Source organism: Leiobunum rupestre, chromosome 6 (genome assembly GCF_980474605.1).
Source record: "Leiobunum rupestre chromosome 6, qqLeiRupe1.1.hap1, whole genome shotgun sequence".
In the NCBI taxonomy this organism is placed as follows: domain Eukaryota; kingdom Metazoa; phylum Arthropoda; class Arachnida; order Opiliones; family Sclerosomatidae; genus Leiobunum; species Leiobunum rupestre.
Window position 1 is genome coordinate 61422309 of NC_143389.1, and position 21178 is coordinate 61443486.

General features: G+C 40.2%; 1 protein-coding gene across 8 annotated transcripts in view; it reads left to right on the forward strand.

Moving 5' to 3' along the window:
* LOC149942907 (latrophilin Cirl-like) overlaps positions 1 to 21178 on the forward strand; it is a 282318-nt gene that overhangs the window by 212410 nt on the left and 48730 nt on the right. For 7 of the 8 annotated variants that reach the window (XM_090179813.1, XM_090179812.1, XM_090179817.1 and 4 more), the window contains 5 exons: positions 6978 to 7170; positions 12938 to 13047; positions 15693 to 15792; positions 16268 to 16572; positions 17780 to 17923. In XM_090179813.1, coding sequence (XP_090035939.1) covers positions 6978 to 7170; positions 12938 to 13047; positions 15693 to 15792; positions 16268 to 16572; positions 17780 to 17923 — 852 coding nt within the window. Of the gene's footprint in view, positions 1 to 6977; positions 7171 to 12937; positions 13048 to 14628; positions 14736 to 15692; positions 15793 to 16267; positions 16573 to 17779; positions 17924 to 21178 lie in introns of all 8 variants that reach the window. The other variant, XM_090179816.1, reaches the window with a different exon arrangement.

Here is a 21178-nt window from a genome sequence, read left to right on the forward strand (position 1 = left end):
GATCAAGTTCCTTTTTTTTTCTTATAACTCGGACGTTATAAGTTATTGAGTGAAAAAAAGAGAGAAATTGTTTCTTATCTGTTGTCCCAGAACACTCTTGACAATTTTTTTCGCGATGGCTTCTTCGTCGACGATCGTGGATCGTATTTCATTCTAGCGAAAAGTGTCAATAGATGTCGCCCCTTTATTCGTCCACGATCGAAATATTGACCAATAGGCGGTGCTTTATTTTTTGCGACGCTCTATTTCATCTTTTCCGTTTTCCTTAAATGGAACGAGGTTTTCTTTATCGATTCTTTTAGATGGTGATACGCTGATTAAAAATAGGTAATTTTATAAATTAAAGTGCATTTCAAAATTACTTTTGTCGTTATATATTTTATTGTACTTAAATAAAAATTTATCAATAAGAGATTTACTTAGAAAACACCGATGTTAAAAAAAATATTCTATTTGCAATTTTAGTTATTTAGATAAGAATTTCGTCTAGGAAAACGTATTTATTTGGAAATAAAAATTATTAGTTGAAAGCTGTAAGTAAACAACATGAAATCGCTTTAAAAACAAATTAAATAAAAATATTTAACAGAAAAGAGTTAATAATAAATACTAAAAATAACAACAAAAATCTATGGTTTAAATAACAATTTGAATGAGTTTAAAAAACAACTAAGCTAGTTTTAAACGTATATAAAACAATTCTGTTAAAAATTCTGAAAATATGTTTGAAACAATTTAAACAGCATAAATCGGTTTAAAATGTTTTAAACAAATTGCACTTTTTGTAAAATGGTAGTTTAAACTTGCGTGGTTCTTGCAAGTTATCTCCCCGTCTGCTAGAGGGGTTTTCCACCGAGTACTTCGTTTTCCTCTCTCCATAAAATATGTCTAACGTTTTAAAGCAATAATTAGTATATACATAGCGTATTATTTATTATTAAAATATTTGTTAAATATTTGTCATCTTGATGAACTGATCTTCATGCAAAATTTCCCGTTTTTTACGGCTTTGCAGTTGCATTAGTACCGTTTTAAGAATGTATTAGATAATGTCTTAGTTTGAGAGTGCACTCTGCATTATTAACGAAATCGAAAAGCTGTATTAATACAACGGGACTTGGATATCATTCCCTGTTGCCGCGTAAGTGGAAAGGATTTAAGAGAATCTCGGAGTTAACAGACTTTACCCGGTATCGAGCTTCGACTTAGCCTGTCAATTAGGCTGACATCTCCAGTATGAGGCTTCCCTTTGGTCTCCGAAATGCCCGAGATGGAGAATTTGAAATCGTCGATGCTGGCAACGAGTACCCGGATCTTGTTTACCCTTTGCGTCGGAAACTAATTGACGAAAACTCAATTGAAGTCATCTTTAGTTAAGTCCTCCAAAGTAGAATAATCCTTCTATAAAGCCCCTGTCCAATAATGTTGTTTTAAGCCAGTAAGCACCGAGGATTCTAAATCCTTTGAAATGTAGGGTTTTACTCTTTTAAATTCTATTTACAATATTTAATAGGATAATACCTAAATTATTATTTCTGTTTTTGTTATTTTAATACCAGCTTATAAAATTGTATACTATATTTCTAATCTTTTTAATTCGCTTAATAATTTATAAATATCATAAGTAACGTAATAAAAATAAGTACGACACTTCCTATTTGTAATTTTTTCTTTACTGATTGTTTGTTTCGCCATTGACCATTTGAAGGATCAACCAAGTGTTATTGAAAATTGAATCGCTTCGAACAGTTAAAAATAACGTTTACTTTGGCAATATAATGATAAATGATTAAAATCGGTGGGTTTTTAATGGGATTTTTCATTTGGGTGGGTTTTTTATTTTAATATACAATTTCCATATTTGTATTAAAGGATATGTAAAAGTATACTGATACTGCAAAGCCAAAGGACTGGTAGTCCAAGTTTCAGGTTAACAAGCCAGTTAATTTTGTAAAGTTTGTATCACCTTACAATTCAGTTTAAGATATATATTAAAGCGGTCATTGCACATTGAATAAGTTGTTTTTCCTTTAAAATTAGAGATTTTAAAGTTTGTTTTTTTCTGAGATGGGTGGATCTAACAAAACCCACTGGGTTTTTTGGGTCGGTTTCGAACCCTGATTAAAATGGAGTCAAAATTTACTATTGGAAACATCCCCTTCGTTTTGGTTCTGTGTCGTACTTATTTTTATTACGTTACAGATTACAAATTCGGCGTTTTCAGATCTAAACAGAGCCTGTATTATTTATTTAGAGCGTACCAGTTTTTACTTCGTAAAGAGCAATATATCGTCTCTCTTTATGAAAGTTCGTGACATTCCCGATGGAAGCAGCCTATTTTTCGGTTTTTTTTTAAGAAATATTTCGTTTTTTGGAAATTGTGTCGTCATACGTCTGTCACTTTCGGACGAGTCCCCCTCACTGCCTCAAATGTATATCTCACATTTATATACGCGCCTTCTTACCCTCCGTCCATATACTTTTAGGTTTTTCTTCTCTACTGGTCTTTCAACCTTCACGTATTCTAAAGATCTTCTGTCAAATGCTTTAGAGAAGTTTCGGGTTTTTTTCGGTTGGAAACTCTTTTCTGTAGTCAGTACGCGAAGTTTCTAAATCTTCTGTGTCATAACTATCATTCCATCACTCTAATTTTCATTTTATTAATGAATTCTGTTACTTAAAAAGTAACTTAAGTATGCCGTAAAAGAATTTTGTTAATTCATTGTTGCTCACCGGATATGACGTAAATTACGCCAAATTTAAAAAAAATGTTTTGTCGTTATAAACAAATAATCGTAAAGAACACTAAAGAAAGGCAGTGTAACCTTGCGACCTTTATCCTAGTTGAAAGGCAGTGTAACCTTGCGACCTTTATCCTAGTTGAAAGGCAGTGTAACCTTGCGACCTTTATCCTAGTTGAAAGGCAGTGTTACCTTGCGACCTTTATCCTAGCTGAAAGACAGTGTAACATTGCTACCTTTATCCTAGCTGAAAGACAGTGTTACCTTTCGTCCTTATCCTAGCTGAAAGGCAGTGTTACCTTTCGTCCTTATCCTAGCTGAAAGGCAGTTATACCTTTCGTCCTTATCCTAGCTGAATGGCAGTGTTACCTTGCGACCTTTATCCTAGCTGAAAGGCAGTGTTACCTTGCGACCTTCATCCTAGCTGAAAGGCAGTGTTACCTTGCGACATTTATACTAGCTGAATGGCAGTGTTACCTTTCGTCCTTTATCCTAGCTGAAAGACAGTGTTACCTTGCGTCCTTTATCCTAGCTGAAAGTAAGGCTTGCCATGCAACCAGTATTCTTTGCGAATTCAATGAAAGAGGCATAATAACGCCCCTCTACAGCCAAAAGCTGTAAAATCGTTTTTCAACTTGTTTCGTGTATTTGAAAAGAGTGTTTTTCGGTTCTTCCGTAGAGGCGCTACGTGTTTCGGTCGGGGGTCAGCGTCCCTCGAATGGAAAAGACGTTGGATTCTTTCACGGTCGTTTTCCATCGCTGGTCGTAAATCCGCAGTCGGCACGTAGAAATAGGAGCGCGCCTTTTCGCCCTCCGCGCTTCCTTCCCGAAAAACGGAGAAAAATGAGAAAGAAATTGTAAAAAAGAAACCCCGTCCGCGAACTCTCGGCCATATTTTTCTTCTTTTTCTACTTTCTTTTTTATGTCCCTTTTTCCGCGCGTCGTCGTCGCTGCGAGGCGTCCAGCGCGGTATCGGATAAAAAATACACGACGCCATGGTAAGAGGAAACGCTGTCCGACCAAGATAGGCAAGCGAGCCATTTGATACTCTTATGAATAGTTCTTCGCTCCGAGCCACTTTTTCTCTCCCCGAGAAATGGCCCCTTTTCGCCCTTTTTATTTTCCGAGCTCCATTCGAACCCGCGACCTTCTCGCCTCGGACGAGCCACTGTTGCTTCTTCCAACGCTCGTTGTTACGATTGGCGCCAAACCAGTGGCTAATTCAATCGTTTTTTTCGTATCAGTAAGCGTTCAAAACGGAACAGATTTTGGTTTTGTAAGGTTGCTGTAAAGTTAATATTATTTTAACTAGGTTTGTTACTTTGTAGGCTGTTTTTAACTATGGAAAAATCTCCGTTTGGCCTAATACAATGGTTTTTACGTTGAAGCTTACCGTCATATCGTTTGTGCCCTTAAAGCCTGGTTTTCACTAGGACAAAAACGCCACAACGGTGAGATTCGACGCAAAAATATTGCATTAGACCTAACTGGAATTTTTCGCGTCGACGTTCACCGTCGCGGCGTTTTTGCCCTAGTGAAGACCAACCTCTGACTGCATTAGTCTTCTATTCGAAATTAACTCTTAATTGGTTTATTACTAAATACGCGTACCATTTGGAAATCCTTTCCCAGGAAAATTGGACGCCAAGAAGTATTGGCGCAGTCGCGTGTCGATTCTGGAGCCACAAATTAAGGGTTGTGTGAAGATTGGTGTGATGGAAAACATAACTTGATATATCCGAACGAATCCCGGTTGAAATGTTCAATTTTCCGGGTCGACCCCGGCAGGCCTTCGTGGCGTTCCAAAGAGATCCCGGGTTGGGTGGCAAGGAGAGAAAAATGGGCCTTCCGCCGGTCGAATTGGAAAGTAGACTCGATTTCGAAAGCCTATTACTGCAGCTTTCATCCGGGGAGTCCCTTCCTCGATTCTAAATCTGGGAAAAGGTTACGACGGACACTCGAGAAGGAGGTGTATAGGCGGTGGGGGTTACGCTTATATCTTCTGGAGAATGTTGGATGGAAGAATATTGTATTTCTAACTCGAATTGGAGAAGATCCTCTACGAAGGGAGCCGAGAGAGAAGGAAAAGAGATTGGCCTTTAACTCGAAACTGTTTTGGCCGGCTTCTGAAAAATGCATTTTAAGAAAGGACGAACTCGTTTTAAATTCACCATCTAAGCATCGTCTGTCTCTAGCGCTTTTTCTTTTTCTCCGATCTTCATCTCTTTCACTCTCTCCTCTTCCATCCTTCGATTCCCTCGCCCATCGTATCCTCGACGCGACGGGGCCGGCACTATAGGGAAGTGACGGCCAGGGGTTTTTTTCCATTTCACGCGGAGGCCAGAAAGGGTTTATGGATCGAAAACCTTTCGCTCCACACTCCGCTCTCGAGAAAAAAGCTGAGACGTACGAACGCTGGACCCAAGCGATTTTTAAATAGATAGCCGCGCTTTACTCCGAAAGGTAGAGATATTCGGAGGAGTGTGCGGGCTAACGCTACGTCTTTTTATTTGCAATCAATGTTTTCATCCCTTTAACCCTTTGTCCTTTCAATTTCCCGATTAACCTCGCAGCCCAATGGTGTTTTCTCTTCCCGATAGCTTCGAATTTGCAATTAAGACACATTTTGAAGGAAATAAATTTTTAATGGCTAAGAATTGTGAAAAATTAAATATCATTCACAAATTTGGGATAAACGTTTTAATGGGGTATAGCGGTTAATTTTATCATTATCTTTTTTTATCCTAAGCAAAGTAAGCTTTAAATAAAAAAAATGCCCCCTCTTCCCTTGTCAAGATGCTAGATTATAAGCTCGATAGGAAAATAAAAAAATTAGATTAACGTCTCAATATTAGCTAAACCTCTTCCTTGAAATAAAAAGACTAACTAAACTATCAGTCGAAAGTTTTCTCAAGTAGCTATATGGGCTTATAAACGGGACGTCAAGTTTTGTTAAAAGTTGAATGAAGTTAGATCGATCTCTTCGAGCTGAGGTTTTGAGAGCGAGAGGGGAAGCAGTAACAGCTTATAATCGATTTCCGCGGCAAAGAAGTTTCGACTGAGGCCACGGGTCGATACTTTCTTGAAACAATAATTTCCTTTTCTTTTTCTCCTCCGTGACGGCCACTACCGAAAGGAGATCTCTTCACACTGACCCCCTCCTCTCCTCGCTGCCCCCTTGATAAATAGCCGTAAAGTTTTGAAACAACGTTGTTTTAAAAGTCTGCGCTTCCCATCCGTTCATCTCTCTATTCTTTTTTTGCTCCTCATCCTCCTCATCCTCCTCATCCTCCTCATCTCTTCGGATCTTCATCTTTTTCTCTCTTTTGTTTTGGCGCGTGGAAAACTTTGTTGTTGCTTTCAATCTTTTTTTCTTTATCACTTCATCATCTTCCAATAAAAGAGAAATAAACCCCCCGTTTTCTATTTTATTCTCTAAATGCCGGGAGGTTTTCGGTTGAGGGGAGGGAAATAACTTCAGATGAACGGGTTAAAAGCTTTTCTCTTTCCCCCGCTGGGCTTCGTTTCCAGTTCAGAAAACTATATCTTCTCTATCTATATAATGCCCCTATTCTTAAAAGGCTGATCGAGTACCAACTTATTTTTTTTGTGAATTTTCTTTACGGGTAGTATATACCCCCTTTTTACTGAGCATTTTATATTAGGATGTATAAGTTTGGAAATGAAGACTGGATCGCTTGAAAAATAGGAGAAGAGATCAAGTGTCTCGATTTAGAGTTTGGAAGAAATAGAGGGTCTTGATTCTTTCGCCTCGATTGTTCGTCTCGGACGTCGTCGAAGTCAATTCTTTTAAATTGACCTCGAATGAAGTGTCTTTTATCTCCATTTCTATTCTTATACTTTCAGAATTTCTCACGCTAAATGCACGAGTTCATTATTTTAATATTTATATTACTTCGGAATTTCTGTTGTATATTTTACGCGCGTCTGGTGGATGGCTTTTCTCTAGTCATTGGTGCATTGCGGTTCGAACACTTCTACAGGGGCTAGTAGACCAATTGACCTATTAGTGACGGAAATTAGATTTTGAAATTTATTTTGGTGGCTCTGGGCGCTCCTAGTGGTCACTTCTTATACTTGTTTACCCCGAACGCTGTTGGATTAATCTCACAAAATTTAGCGCGTATAATTTAATTTAATATTAATACTATTATTTTTAATCTGTATCTGTTTATTGGATATAATTATTAATAACGTGTATTTTTTGTTTTCCAGGAAATTCCTTGTACAGAACGGCGTACGCTTGCGAAGGCAGCCAGTTGTCCATCGCCTGCGAAGAAGGGCACCTCATCCACTTGATCCGCGCCAACTTCGGCCGATTCAGCATAGGCATCTGTAACGAGCACGGCAACCTGGACTGGAGTGTCGATTGCGCGTCGGATCGATCATATTACGTCATCAATGAAAGGTAGGCGGAGAGCGCCGCGCTCGTCGGTCCACCGACACTTAACACTTTTATTCCATTAACTATATATAACCGCCTCCAGACAGTTGATTATAATAATGATTTATGGAAGGTTTTAGCTATAGACGGTTAATTCTCAAACTCTAGATCGCCTGATAGGAGAGGTTACGTATTATAGACCCTTGAGGGGGGGCTTCACCTCAAATTGTTCTAGTGCCCTCTACCTTCGATTTAATATCCATGGTCAAACTCCTCCGTATTATATAAAGCTACTGAGAGTTGCAGTAACAACACTCGGAGAGAACCACCTGTCAAATACAGATTCATTTAGATAATTGAAAATCGAGTTTTCCGTCTACTTCAAAAGGCCATCTTCGTAGCCTCTTGCGTTGGCAATAACTAAATTCATATTGAGATCATTCGCTGCTGTCACAGTTTTTCTGAAAATGTTCACTTATTGATTGCGTTGAGTAAGCTGCAAGATCTTTTTTAATAATTCACAACATTGCTTGTGCGTACTTAAAAAATGAACTTAATTTTGTAGACAAGCCTTTTGCGTAACTTTAATACACACGACTTGATGAAAAGTCTTGAAATGCCCAAAAGAAAGTCCAGAATTTAAAAAAAAATCAATACGTAAAATAAGGCTTTATGACACAACATTGCAACGTGTTTTTGCAGTGCAGTCAAGTAGATTTATTTAGTTCAAAACTGTTTCAGAAATAGGTGAGCCGGATATTTTTAACGAGTGTAGTTGCATTTAATGTATACAGAATTTTACAAATTAGAAGGTTTTACGCTATCCTTATATTTATAATGATGGTTAAGTCGTAGGTTTTTTTACATCTTCCCCCACGCCAGAGTGCTTTATTGACAATCATTTTAGAAATCCCTCAGCTGCAACCTAAACCTAATTTTGCGAAAACAACTAAATGTATATCATTCGGAGATATTAATGACACAGTGCAAAGTTACTTTACACAAAAATTGCACGCCTCCTCGTTACTCGCCCAACATCAAAATTCTTTAGCTGGCGCTATTCCCACGCGTTCAACCCTATTTTAATTACATTCCATTCTTGGCGTGTTAAAAGAACTTAATATTTACTATAAAATCCAGTTAGGCTTATGGTAGGAAGGGAATTTGTCGTATAATTAGCATTTATTCCCTCGGCAAAAGAATTAACTTCTATATACGTGGTTACGAATAAACGAGATGGGAGTGTCGCTATTTGCTATTAGGCAACTTTTACAATCCAAATAATATCCAATTAAGCGACATGACTTGGAAAAGTTTTCCGCGCTTTACCGAATTGGCGTTCGCTTAGTTTTCGCTAACTTTTCAAAATCCTGCCACCCTCCCTAGTACCGGTTTGTATATTTGAGACACCCGAAAATTTCTTATTCCAAGAACAGAACCCTCTAATCCCTTTTTGTTTCTCGTCAAGTTGTATAAACTTAGGTACTGTGTCCGTCGTCTTGTTTTAACGATTTTAACGCCCCCTTTAAGACGAAACTACAACCTATACCTAAAGTCCCCTTTATAAAGGGAAAGAGGGGTCGCCATTATGGTTACCTAATATAAAGTCCCCCGCTAGCTAGCCCCCCCCCCCTTTCTTCCCTCGGTATTATTTATCTCGTCAACCGTCGTTCGCGATGCTTTGAACCATCGCTAACTTAGTTTGAAGGGATTTTAAGGCTTAAAAGGATTAAGGAATCTTCTTCAACAAACTGCTTCTCTTTTCCTTTCTCTGTATACGAATCTCCCCTTTTAACCCCCTGCACCCCCCCCCCCGTTTCAAGATACTCGAATTCTTTAAAGCCCTTCGTGAACGCGCGGGAGGGGTAATGGGGATAAAAAGAGACGGTAGATGGCGCCACCAGTTTGTATCAAGTTACGAACTGGGAAGGGTTTTGGGTTCTATCAAATCGCTCTCTTTGTTCGTAATTTGGAATCGGATACTAGGCCGACTGCCTCGTTAATAGTTGGCTCTGGCGGTGGCTCCCTCTGTCGTGGTATCTCTTCGGCCTTCCCTATCTGCATATTTTGGAGGCTCTCGAAGTGGTCGAGGGTTTTGCCACCCTACCCGTCCTCCGCTCGAGTGGGACTAGTCAGTAAGCCTCGGCTCGACCCCTTGAAGTTTTCGGGGATAAAAAAATGTAAATGAAGGAAAAATCGCTTACAGATAATTAATTACTGGGACAAGTTGATCCCTTCTTTATGCCATCTTCCCGTCCGACGACGTCTCTCTCGAGTCCTGTTCCTCTCACCGTTCTCCCCTTCCTTCAAGATTGAGGAATTTAAACTAGATATTATGCTCAAAGTTTAAAATTTATACCGGAATTTAAGGTGTAGGATTTTCTCGCTGTAATATTATCACAATCTGTTTAACTTATCGATTTTTATTTTGATAGTGTGCAATTTCATAAGGAATCTAATTCCCAGATGGCGCTGTGATGAGACGGCTGGTAACAATGTTAGCCCTTCATCGGCTTTCAGTTTAATTTAGCTTAAAATAAGCAGACAGCTCTCAAGCGCCATCTATTTTTCTAAACAAGGAACCCTTTATTAAAAACTATCAATCAACGTAATCAACTTTGAAATCAGTTTTTAATGTTTACTTAACGCGACAAACCGTTAAGCTGAATTTTTTTCAATTGAATTATGACCAAGGTTTCTTAACGATGGTGAGGACATATAAATCTTACACGCTCTCGGGATTATAGTTGTAAGCCCTTAAACGACTCTCTTTTACAACTAAGAATGACACAGTAGCTCGGAAAAAGGGACGGAGGTAAAAAATGTCTCTAATCTTCCACTATACCTCTCCGAAGATAAATCATACGAATGCGGAAAAAGGGAGAGAATAAACGCAACAAAAATCGTTACAGTTGGCAAAGTACGGCAGTGTATCGGATGTAGATGAGGTCTTGTCTCTCGCGTTGTTTCACCTTTCCACCCCAGCCAATAGTCGCCAATCCGTGGTCACAGGTTCGTTCGCTGGGAGGCGGGTTGGAAAAAGGGGTAATCGTGGATAAAGCGTCGGCGGCGCTAGAAAGAGGCGGTTATTTCCTCCGTCTTTATTAGCTTATACCCGAGCGTGCCTTCCCGCGTATTCTGCCCCTTTTTCTTTTATCTCGAACTCAATTAATTACGGGCCGAGCAAAAACCCGCAATCGGAAATAATTGAAACGAGCCGTTTGTCCGCTCGTCGGATAACGCGGAGCAGCGAGCTCCCCTTGATTTCCATCGAAATTCGGGCTCGCTCATATTGAAGAATAATTAAGAGAAAAGCGTCATTAATTAGTCCGGATCCCGGGCCACCTCCTTCTCCTCGGATCCCTTCTTTCTAGCTCTGTTTGGCGCTCGCTTCTTCCCACGGTTTCGCTACGGATAAAGGAAGTTTCTAATATTTCTGCTTGGTTTGTCTTACTTTTTACTACTTTCGCAATCTGCCGTCGTTTTTATTACAGGGCGGGGCTCTCGGTTGTTGATTCTTTCGAGATGATATTTCATCGAGCGAGCTTTGTTAGATTTGGGAGAGCCGCTGCTCGAAAGTTTGCTATTCTCTTTCACTCCCAGGATTCATACAGACCTGGAAAACCTTTAAATATCAGGGAATTTGATTGTCAACAGAAAAGTCAGGGAAATTAAATTTTTTAGTAAAAATCAGGGAAAACAGGGAATTTGATTGACAACAGAAAAGTCAGGGAAATTAAATTTTTTGTAAAAATCAACAAAATCAGGGAATTTGATTGTCAACAGAAAAGTCAGGGAAATTAAATTTTTTTAGTAAAAATCGGGGAAAACAGGGAATTTGATTGACAACAGAAAAGTCAGGGAAATTAAATTTTTTGTAAAAATCAGCAAAATCAGGGAATTTGATTGTCAACAGAAAAGTCAGGGAAATTAAATTTTTTTAGTAAAAATTGGGGAAATCAGGGAAGTTTGCCCTAATGAATACAAATTTGAATCAATTAGTTTTTGTTATTAAAGATTTGACTTTATTTCTTCTTTTATATAATATGCAACCATTCTAACTTAAATGACAATAATAAAATGAGTTACTTTTTAATTTTAGTTTTATTTTATCTTGCACCTGGAAAAATCAGGGAAATATCCGTGAAATCGGGTTGTCAATAGCTTTATGACCCCTGACTCCTTTTTTTTAAAATTTTTATCGTGAAAACGGTTGAAAACGTCTTACCACGGTAACCATGGGAATGGTCGGGGATCAGTTTGCTAACTTATTTTCGGTTAGGGAATGGTCGGGGATGGTTTTTCTTTACCATCGAAAATGGGAATTTCGGCAATGTTATTGAATGGGTGTTGGGAATATAGAAAAGTTAAATCAAATGGAATGGGAATAGTTGCTAGAAAAATATTCAAACGGACACGAGATGATAATGGATATTATTTCAACGTTAATAGGCGAAAATGGTACGGCTTCAAATACAAATCTCTACTCTATATCCATTTGCGTTGAAGTAATTTATAAAAAAAAAGACATTTGCCATGACGATTTTTGAACTGATTGAACGTCAAGAAGTCGAGCCGTTTGAAACCGCTTAATATAGGTCTTGTTTTTGAAGCGAACGAATATTGCGCGGATATATTCGACGATGGGGAAATAGACCTCCCGAGTAGTGACCGAGCGGTGGTAAACATTGAGAACACCATAAAACACTCTGCATATCCACTTGTCTTTCTCTTTTGGAAAAAAACTACCCTCAAATAATTTCGTATTCGCAGCGGGGAGGAACGCGGCATATACCGCGTGACGCCGCGTTTTCCTAAATATCGAAATTCGGTGTTCTCCGTGAGCGCAATATTCGCGTATAATAAACGGCTGTGGGCTGGAGAGACGGAAACTCCCAGAGTTTGAAGACCATGCGTGGATACTGTATAGTGAATTGAGTTCGCGTATTGGGGCGAAAGCCTGTTTCCTGCGTAATACTTTTCCGCCTTTTTCCCATTAGAGGGGGTAATGAAGCACTCAGTCGCCATTTTTCATGAACTGCCTCAATTGCCTCTTCCACGTCGCATCCCCATCCGCCCAAAAAAATCTCCCTTCGAAATGGAATTGCGCAATCGATATGTCCGTTTCTAACCAGATTCAACGGGCCGCAATATTAACAAAAGCCCTTCTAACTTCTAATTTATTTTTCAGTAACATTTTCTATTAACGATTCAAATTTTCTTCGTTAAAATATTTCGGTAATTACGTTATATTAGATTTATAATCTGTTAATGGATTTCTGAGAAAATTATATTAGGAGGTCCCATTCGGATAAACCTTTTCCTTAAAATTAATGAAACTGCGTAATCTTTTTTAATCGTAATAAAAGCAAATATATTCGAACCCATTTGTTTCGTTTGATCTTTTAATATTTAAACGTATTAAGGATTCGGACGAGCTCTTAGCCTCTTAATATTTGTTTATTAGTGTGTCGGCGAAAGTAGAAATGTAAGCTTCGAAATGATCGACCCCTCCTACGTCAGTCGTCTTAGAAATATGCCCACGCCTAAAAGTGGTATATCGTCGAAATTACCACAGCGTACCTCGGGTTGACCACCCAGGACGAGACCAACTACGCGATTAAGGACCTTAAAATAATCTAAGACGGAGACCAATAACCCTCCTAATCAATTCTGGAAATCTGTAGCTTCGATGAATTCCGTCGTGAAGTCGTATTTGAGGGGGTAGATAAATCTCGTATAATAATAACTTTGTTTCCATTATTTGTGTGTGATAACGTCTGATTTGCAGATGCCATAACTTGGTCCGCTGCAACGTCAACGTGACCAGTGATCGCTTCGACGACGATCCCTGTCCGGGCACGTTTAAATACTTAGAAGTGCAATACAAGTGCATGCTAGGTTGGTTTGTCTAGAAATTAAGCCTACTCCATTTCTAATCCGTTTTAAGATGTTTCGGTCGCTTCGAGCAAATTAGCGGCGAGCGAGTTGCCCCTTGTTTTGACTTCTCGGACAAATTAACCGCCGAAGATAAATATACGCGTATTCGGTCCACGAATGTCCCATTGTTTCGCCTTTCAACTTCGCCGTTGGTTAGAGAACGTATTGACGAAAGGCAAGGTCGAAAGGTCACGCGAGGTAGAGCGAATGCTAGACGATACGGAATCTTCTATCGAACGACAAGCCGAAGAGCTTTGACCTCCGTGATTTCTACCTGTCTGTCGTCTTCATTGGGGGGAAGGAAGCGATTACTCTAGCCTCGATCGCGACTGTTACGTTGAAGGTTAGGCTAGGTTGAGGTTCAGGATTGATTACCGACCGCGGCTTTAAAATTTGCCTCCCAAAGCGACCACGGTTCGTTACTGGTATTTGATGAAGATGACGTTCCAGATAAGCGGAGTCCTACAAACGCGAGAACACGCTCGAAATAATAGGGCTGGGAAAGAACACGCTCTCCGTCTCCTCGGAGGGAATACTTCTAAATCTTCCGAATAAACGCTTTAAGTACCTATCACGCGATCAGCGGGAATCCGCGGTAATGTTGCCCGTTTGTTTTTTGGGTTTGTTTGTCAATAGCCGTGGTGCTTCGCTTTGGGCGGCATATTTGCCGAGGCATTTTCGCAGAGTTTTCGCTCCGATAGCTATTACGCAATGAGAAGAAAGCGACGTATTTGTAGCCAACGGCGACATTGAAAGCTCCCTCTACCGGAGAAGTCAAATGTTTTAGCTTTAAACGACACTCGAGACACGGAGGAATGCTAAGTTCTATCCCCCCCCCCCCCCCCATAAAAAGTCAACGATTTATATATTTACGAAAGAATTTGCCATAAAAACTTTAGGGCAGTTTTTTCCCTTCAACATCATATTGGAAAGAAGGAAAATAAAAAGTCAACTTCGTAAGAAAGTAGAGAGTTGGTGTTTGTATTTCTTCTCGGGCCGTGGAAACTGGCGTCTCGTCTCTTTTCTTTTCGAATCGTAACTGAAAGATTCGTCTCGGAGATTTCCCGTGACAGATTTGTCGGTGGCGATTTCGGATGTCCTTCCGAGAGACAATACCGCCCCCTTTAAATCTCCGAGTTCTTATCGTCTTTACCGCCTTTTCTTTCTTACGAGAAGAATGAAACTAACAAACAAAATTGAAAAATCGTTGGATTCTCTTCAACTTAGTTTTTCTCGATTGGTAACAAATTGTCGCGGTCGGTGTAACTCCTCTCTTTTCCTACAGAGGGCGCTTTTATTAAGATGGATGAGCTAAGAAAGCGCCCCCCACTTTCTCCTCCGTGTCTCTACAGTATACACGAAACGAATGTTGTAGTTTTAGCGCGGTTCGATTCTATATGGATAATCAGTCTCAGTTTTGGTACGAGACAATATCGAAGCTTTCCGCAGTTTGCTCGGGGTTGGATGCCGACGACTGTATCTCTAGAGTTAGTACGCTTGATGATTATGCTTTATTGCCATGTGCACTTGTTGATTTTCAAGCTGTGGTATGAAGAGGGGCTGCAGTCTGCTGGCCTCAAGTTCGCTCTTTGACGATCCTTGTCCAGGCACACTCAAGTACTTGGAAGCTCACTACAAGTGTGTGCCAGGTATAGAACACAACCCCCGAGTTACCATTACGCGTTATTTACTTCGAAATTACAGTTATTACGAAATTTGTAGAAATATATGAATTTTCATTTTTATTCCCTTTTTGGTTTAAATTTTTTTTTAAATTGGAGTATTCGCGATTTGCAGCATGTTGACCTCTGCCTGCCACTGTTTGTTTTTCTATTTTTTTAAGTGACCTTTTTGTAGTCTTAGTCGTAATACAGGTTGATCGACAATTGGATGTCGATCATTTACTCAATTTTTACGGCCACGTCTCTTGATTTAATTTCTTAAAGATATTTTAAAAATATTTCGGTCAGGTAATTCCTTAAAGATTTTGATTTGAAATGATAAAATAGGTGGTTTCTGTCCGCCTGTTCTCGGACTAAAAGTGTACTCTTTTTACGCTGAAACGTTTTATTCGCCTGTTCCGGGGATGATAATTACTCCGTCCCATAAACTATTCGCTTGTTCCGGAGTATTAGGGCTACTCTTTTTACTCCTTCTGAAAAGGAGGTGTAAAGAGAGTTAATCGTATTTTGTCGCCGGCTTGCCAGAATTTATCTGATAAAAAGGCCACAGGTGCCATTTTGGAAAAAAACGTTTTTACTCCGACTTAAACTATTCGCCACCACCGAATCAGAGTAAAATGACGTCATAGCGTTACTCTTCTTACCCTACTCATAAAATCCCGGAACAAGCGAAAGAAACCGCTTAATATTGAGTAGGTGATCGTTCCAAAATAGTATTATTGTTTAGTCTACATAGGCATGCTTTTAGCTATAGCGTAGCGCTTTATTTTTTTGTTCGTGAACATCACTGTTGCTTTTTTACTTTGAAGTTGTGCATCTTTAGACGTAGAAATGCAACCTTAGTAGATTTAGTTATTTGTCGTGATTTTGTTTCACACTTACGTCCAACTAATATTGCTTTTTCTCCGAACACGCGTATTGCAGAATCGACGACCACGTCGTCAACAACGACTACGCCTTCGACGACGACGACAACCACGTCGACGCCGCCTCCAATAATAATACCTCTCACGAGGATATTTAGGTGACTATGATTTAAATCAGAAACTCGTAGAGACCTAGTTAGAAATGTTTAAATAAGATAGAGGGACGAGAAAGTGTACTGGCGGCCTCTGTTGGAATATATCACCTAAAACGACCTAAACGCGAGGAGAGTTAGTTGGTCACCTAATTTTGGCGGTTCTTGGCGAGGCTTAAGTGTTCAAAACAAATGGGCATTTTTTATTTACGCTCGTAGTTTTATTTTTAATTTAACATCAAAATGGTAAAAACTAACTACAATAATACTGTCCATGGTGAACCACGTCTTAACAATGGCCGCGGTTTGTTTACATCTAACTCTCCGTCAATATGAAGACGTTTAAAATCGAATTTTTTCCCCTGCTTTATTGTCCCTCTATCTACTGTCCTTGGTTTAAACCAGCGGATTTCGTCTAAGCTGATTAAAATATTTAAAGTTTTAATGTTTCGGAGAATAACCTAGAGACGCGTGTTTGCAGGCCATCTACTTCAACGACCACGCCGTCGTCCACTACGTCTACAACGACGACGGCGGCAACTGTGTCTACGTCTAAAAATTTCGCGAACAACACGCCGATTCCGGTGCATTCCGCGAACATATCTCCGAATAGTAGACAGTCGTACCCCGAACAACAACAGAATCCCAGCATTTCTACCGAAGAAACGCCATCTAGAGTTCCTACTAAAGGATATTCCTATGGAAAGGTCACGACGACGGATGGCTCTCCGTTACACAGAGTTCATTACGTGTATCAGTCCACGCCATGGCCCACGGACACCCACGGTAAGTCGCGAATCGTTGTCATTGGTTTCTTATTTGCACTAAGCTATTTCTCGTTGTAACCCGTGACATTTTTAACGAAATTTCGTTGGCTTTCATATTTGCGAAGAATTATTAAAACTATTCGTATTAAAAATTAATGTACTTTACTCTCTTCAAAGTCATTAATTTTTAATACGAATTATATGAATATCCGCTATCGTAGTACCGCTAACTTAGAAAATGTTTGTCTAATATAAACTGCTTTCGGAAAGGATTAAAATCGTTCGTCAAGAAACACCAGAGGGAAGTCAAAGCGTACATTTTTCATTTTGATCTAGACACGATAGAATGTAATCCATAAGTAGTCGAAATAGTAATAGATTAAATTATTAAAAATTCTAGCGTCGACCTAATCCGTTTATTACGACTTCTAAATATGAGCTTGCAAATGGAACGTAATGGATATACGTAATTACGTAAATATACCTTTTAAAGTTAATCCCCCGCGTCGATGACTCTCGCTTAATCCCTTTTTAGAAGTTTATTTGTAGAAAAGTTTTAAGTCCATTCTTAAATTCGGAGCTCGTTCTTCGGCTTAAATAATGTACAGTGTCTTTGCAACGTATATATACGTGTCCACTTAGGAAGGGGGAGGAGTTGCCCTAATTCCGAAGCTAACTAGGCGACAAGAGATTTGCCTTTTCCTATTACGCTCCGGATTTAATGGGCCTGTTTCCCTTGATAGCCGCTTCCCCGCTAGCTTCGTCAGAAGGAACCGAAAGCGGGGGGCTGTGGGCGGCAGGGAACTTTTTATCTCTTCCTTAACTGGACTCTCCTTTATGCTTGAGCGTGATATTTTTCCTCTAATGTTTGTTAACGAGAGTGATGTCCGTCTGCCGCGAGTCGAATAAAACTCCCATCTTAAAGTACGTTTCTTTTTATCGTTCTTCGCTCGGCCATCATCGGCCCAGAAACGTGATCGGTGGACTTTAGTTAGTTGCGAAACGTTGCCAATTTCGACTATCGGGGTCCCCACTGATTTGAATAAAAAGCTTGTTGGTCGATAAGAAGGAGACAGTTTGCGTGATGGAAGCATCTTTACCGCTGTTTACCCTTCCATCGACCGTTTATTAGCTTTGCTTTCGAAAGATTTGGTTGCATTCGCGAAACAATATTGTAATTTATTAGCCGACATTTGTTATAACGTTTATTCTTTTATTTAACGAAGGTTCCCGGTACGGCGCCCACTTATCAAATAACAACGTGGTGCAAAGGATAGGACAGTGTTCTCCCGTTTTCGCCAGACACGTCCAATGGAATTGGACAAGAGCGGGCGAGACTGCCGTCAACAAGTGCCCAGGAGGTGCCATTGGTAAGTTTGTTCATTTCTTTCATCATCTTTTGAATGAGGATACAAAGACATCTTTCCCTTTGCGTAATACTTCAAGAAAAACACGCGTGTTACGCTACTAATCGTAGACCTTATTTTCCAGTTTAAGCTTGAAAAAATATATGAACTGAATCCTTTTTTGGAGAATTTGTTTACGGTTATTGTGTCTGGGAATGGGATTAAATTTACTCGAAGAGACAAATTTCGACGAAATCACCTCCGGATGATTCGAAGCGCGACTAATTCGGCGGGAAATCGCGATAGTCCTACTGGCGTAGAAATAAAAACCCCATCACTTATACCTTTAATCGGATCCCGCAGCCGTTTCATTTCGTCTCGACGCTATTTTTCTACCTTCAAAAGTAAAAGAGGCGAGCCGCTTTTAGGGTTTTTTCTTCTACTTCCTTTCTTTTAAAGTAAAGAAGCCCATTTGAAAAAAAATCATTGTAAAATTTGTCTTCTTCATTTTGGTTCGTCCTCAAACAACGTTAAGGTGTTTTTGTATCCCGGCTCGTCGCGAAAAAAGAAAAGACGGGGAGAGAACTAAAGAATAAAGCGCCTCCCTGAGCCATTACTTCTCGTTAGGGCATTCTCCTTGTTCCAAATGTCCGCGCGCGAAAAACTAACCGCGAGAAGCCGCGAAGACACCGTACGCGATGGATATGCCCCTTAAATAGGCGCTGTTCCGTCGTACAGCGCGCCGACCAAAAAGGAGAAGAGGAAGGGTGAGGACCCTCCCGGGAGTGATGAAGGTGTCGGAAGTCGCCGAAGAGGATTTAAGTCTATTTATAGACAACAACTGTTACCGGCCTTCTCCAACCACTCAGTCTCATCCTTTAAGAGAAGCCCGCCCAGCCTTAGCCGCTACTTTAGCCAGAAACAAAAGACGTAGATTGTACCAGGCTACTTTCCTATAATCGTAACTCTTAGCTTAGCGGCAATTGGACGCGAAGAGCGAGCGCGTGAACTCTAGCGCCGGTAGACATCGCCGCCTCCCACACCAGGGACGGATAGAAAAGTTTGTTCTCTTATTTTTCTTATCAAGCCAAGGCCCGAGTCAAACGGAAGGAAGAAGAGGAAAACAATATCTCGTTGGCGCCCCCCCCCCCCCCTCCGTGACTATCACCCCTTACCCCTGGCGAGCTCTTTCGGCGCTTTAGTCGATTCTTCCGACAGGCGGGAAAAATTGGATCGCGCCGAATGACACTTTCTTAGAAGCTGACACTTCTCGACCAGATAAATTGAAAGGCGCTTCCGTTTATTACTCTCTGGAGGAATTGTCCGCGCGCGCAGTCGGGCCGTTCGACGTTTCAACTGGCGGCCCACCAGCCTCCCGGGGCTAAGAAGGGGGCGCAATCTTTTTCATTCTTTTATACTCCTTCATAACTCCTTTAACAACATCATAGCGGAGGCAGCTTTTAGAATCCTCTCTCTTTAATTGATGACGCGCCTTCCTTCCTTGTTTAGGCGCCCGGATTTTTGTTCCCACGACGCGCATTCCGAGCCGCTTTCGCGCCCTGACGTATATAATGATTTGTTGGATATAAACAAATATGTCCTCGCGGCTCATGGGTCTTATAGATTCCGCAAAATCCATACATTATTAATGGTTCTCTTTCGTGCTATATTTATTGGGGTTTGTTCGTCTTATTCTATTTTCCAAGTCCGCCTTAGATACCCGTTATTATTAGAGTTATTGTAAACGGGTAAATACGGGGCTGTGCGGAGGGGGAAGGCACGGGGGGCAAACTAGCCGTGGTTTGGTGGTAAAGGGGTCAACAACCGGGCCTATTAGGGCCACCCCGTATACTTCGCCAGCACCCTTTGAAATTATTGGTAGATTCCAAAACCATATCCAAAATTGGGTAGATCCAATTTTCCAAATTCGACTTGGATCACAAATAACTATCCAAAATGTGTTATTTTATCCAATTACAAAGAATTATATTTAACTTCAATCTGATTTCAAATTAATTTTATACAAATAGAATTGGATTCGAACTGGATGTGTATTGATTCGAGTTGGATAGAAATTTGGATATTGGACCGAGTTATTAGGGAAATAATAATGTAATATCTGTAATGGTAATACCACCGTTTTTGTTGAAATCATTGAGGAAAAAAGTTGGTAAAAATGTATCTCATTTTAAGTATAGTTAACGTTTTCAGCCTATCACTTAGCTATAATCAAAGGATCGTGGTTAGCTAACTTGTACGACTTATTAAGCTTTAAATAGTCGACCAAAATAGAGAAGACCCGGGATTATCCCAAAAGAGAACCGTAGGCTTAGAAGAAGTGAAAAAAGAGAGGGCGCTTCTTTTTCTAGAGAAGAGAGAGAGAGAGAGAGAGAGAGAGAGAAGCGATGGGTGCGGTGAGATTTCGGTTCTCCGAGGCTCAACGGAAGCTTTCGTCCCTAGATCCGGACGTCAGATTAGTAGCCCAGGGCGCCTAATCCCGCGACTATAGAAACCCGAAGAAAAAAGCACTCTGTAGACTCGCAGTTCGAACCGAACCTTACTCGATAGCGACAGTAGGGGCTATTTCCTTCGCGGTACCTTTGACACTGGCGTCAGATGGTTCCGCGCTTCGGTGAAGGTAGAATGGAATAGATAGGTTAACCCTTTATATCTTCTTGACTACGTAGGTGCTGCCCGCGACTCGCGCTTCTCGCAGCGCGCTCTGACAAATGGCCACATCCATCTTTCCCATCTTCCAACTGTATGCTCTTGTCCCATTTATCCCACTTTCTATATCCGAGGCACAGACTCTTTCTTCTATCTTTTTCCATTTCATTTCCAAAGAAGCGAAGAGGTATTTTCGGACAGTTTTCCTGGTCGACGCGAAAATGTTAGGTTACTGGAATTACATCCTGGACTTGAAGTATGACTGGACTAAAAGTTATCCGCTGTATATAAATATAAATCAAGTATTTTTTCGCGACATTGTGCTAAAGTGAATCTTATACTTTTCGATTTAGAGATTTTATTTAGTAATACAGGGTTCGTACACGACCTGGAAAGGTCAGGCAATTTGGAAATGTTTCCAAAAGGTCAGGGAAAAGTCAGGGAATTTTAAAAGATTTCCAAAGGTCAGGGAAACGTTAAGGAATTTGAAAATGGTCCTAAAAAGTAAGGGAATTTTAAAGTGACCCCCAAAATAGTTTTGAAAGAAAATATTTTTCAAGATCTTTACCTCAAATCATTCGTTTATTCTTCAAAAATGCTCAGGGAAAATTT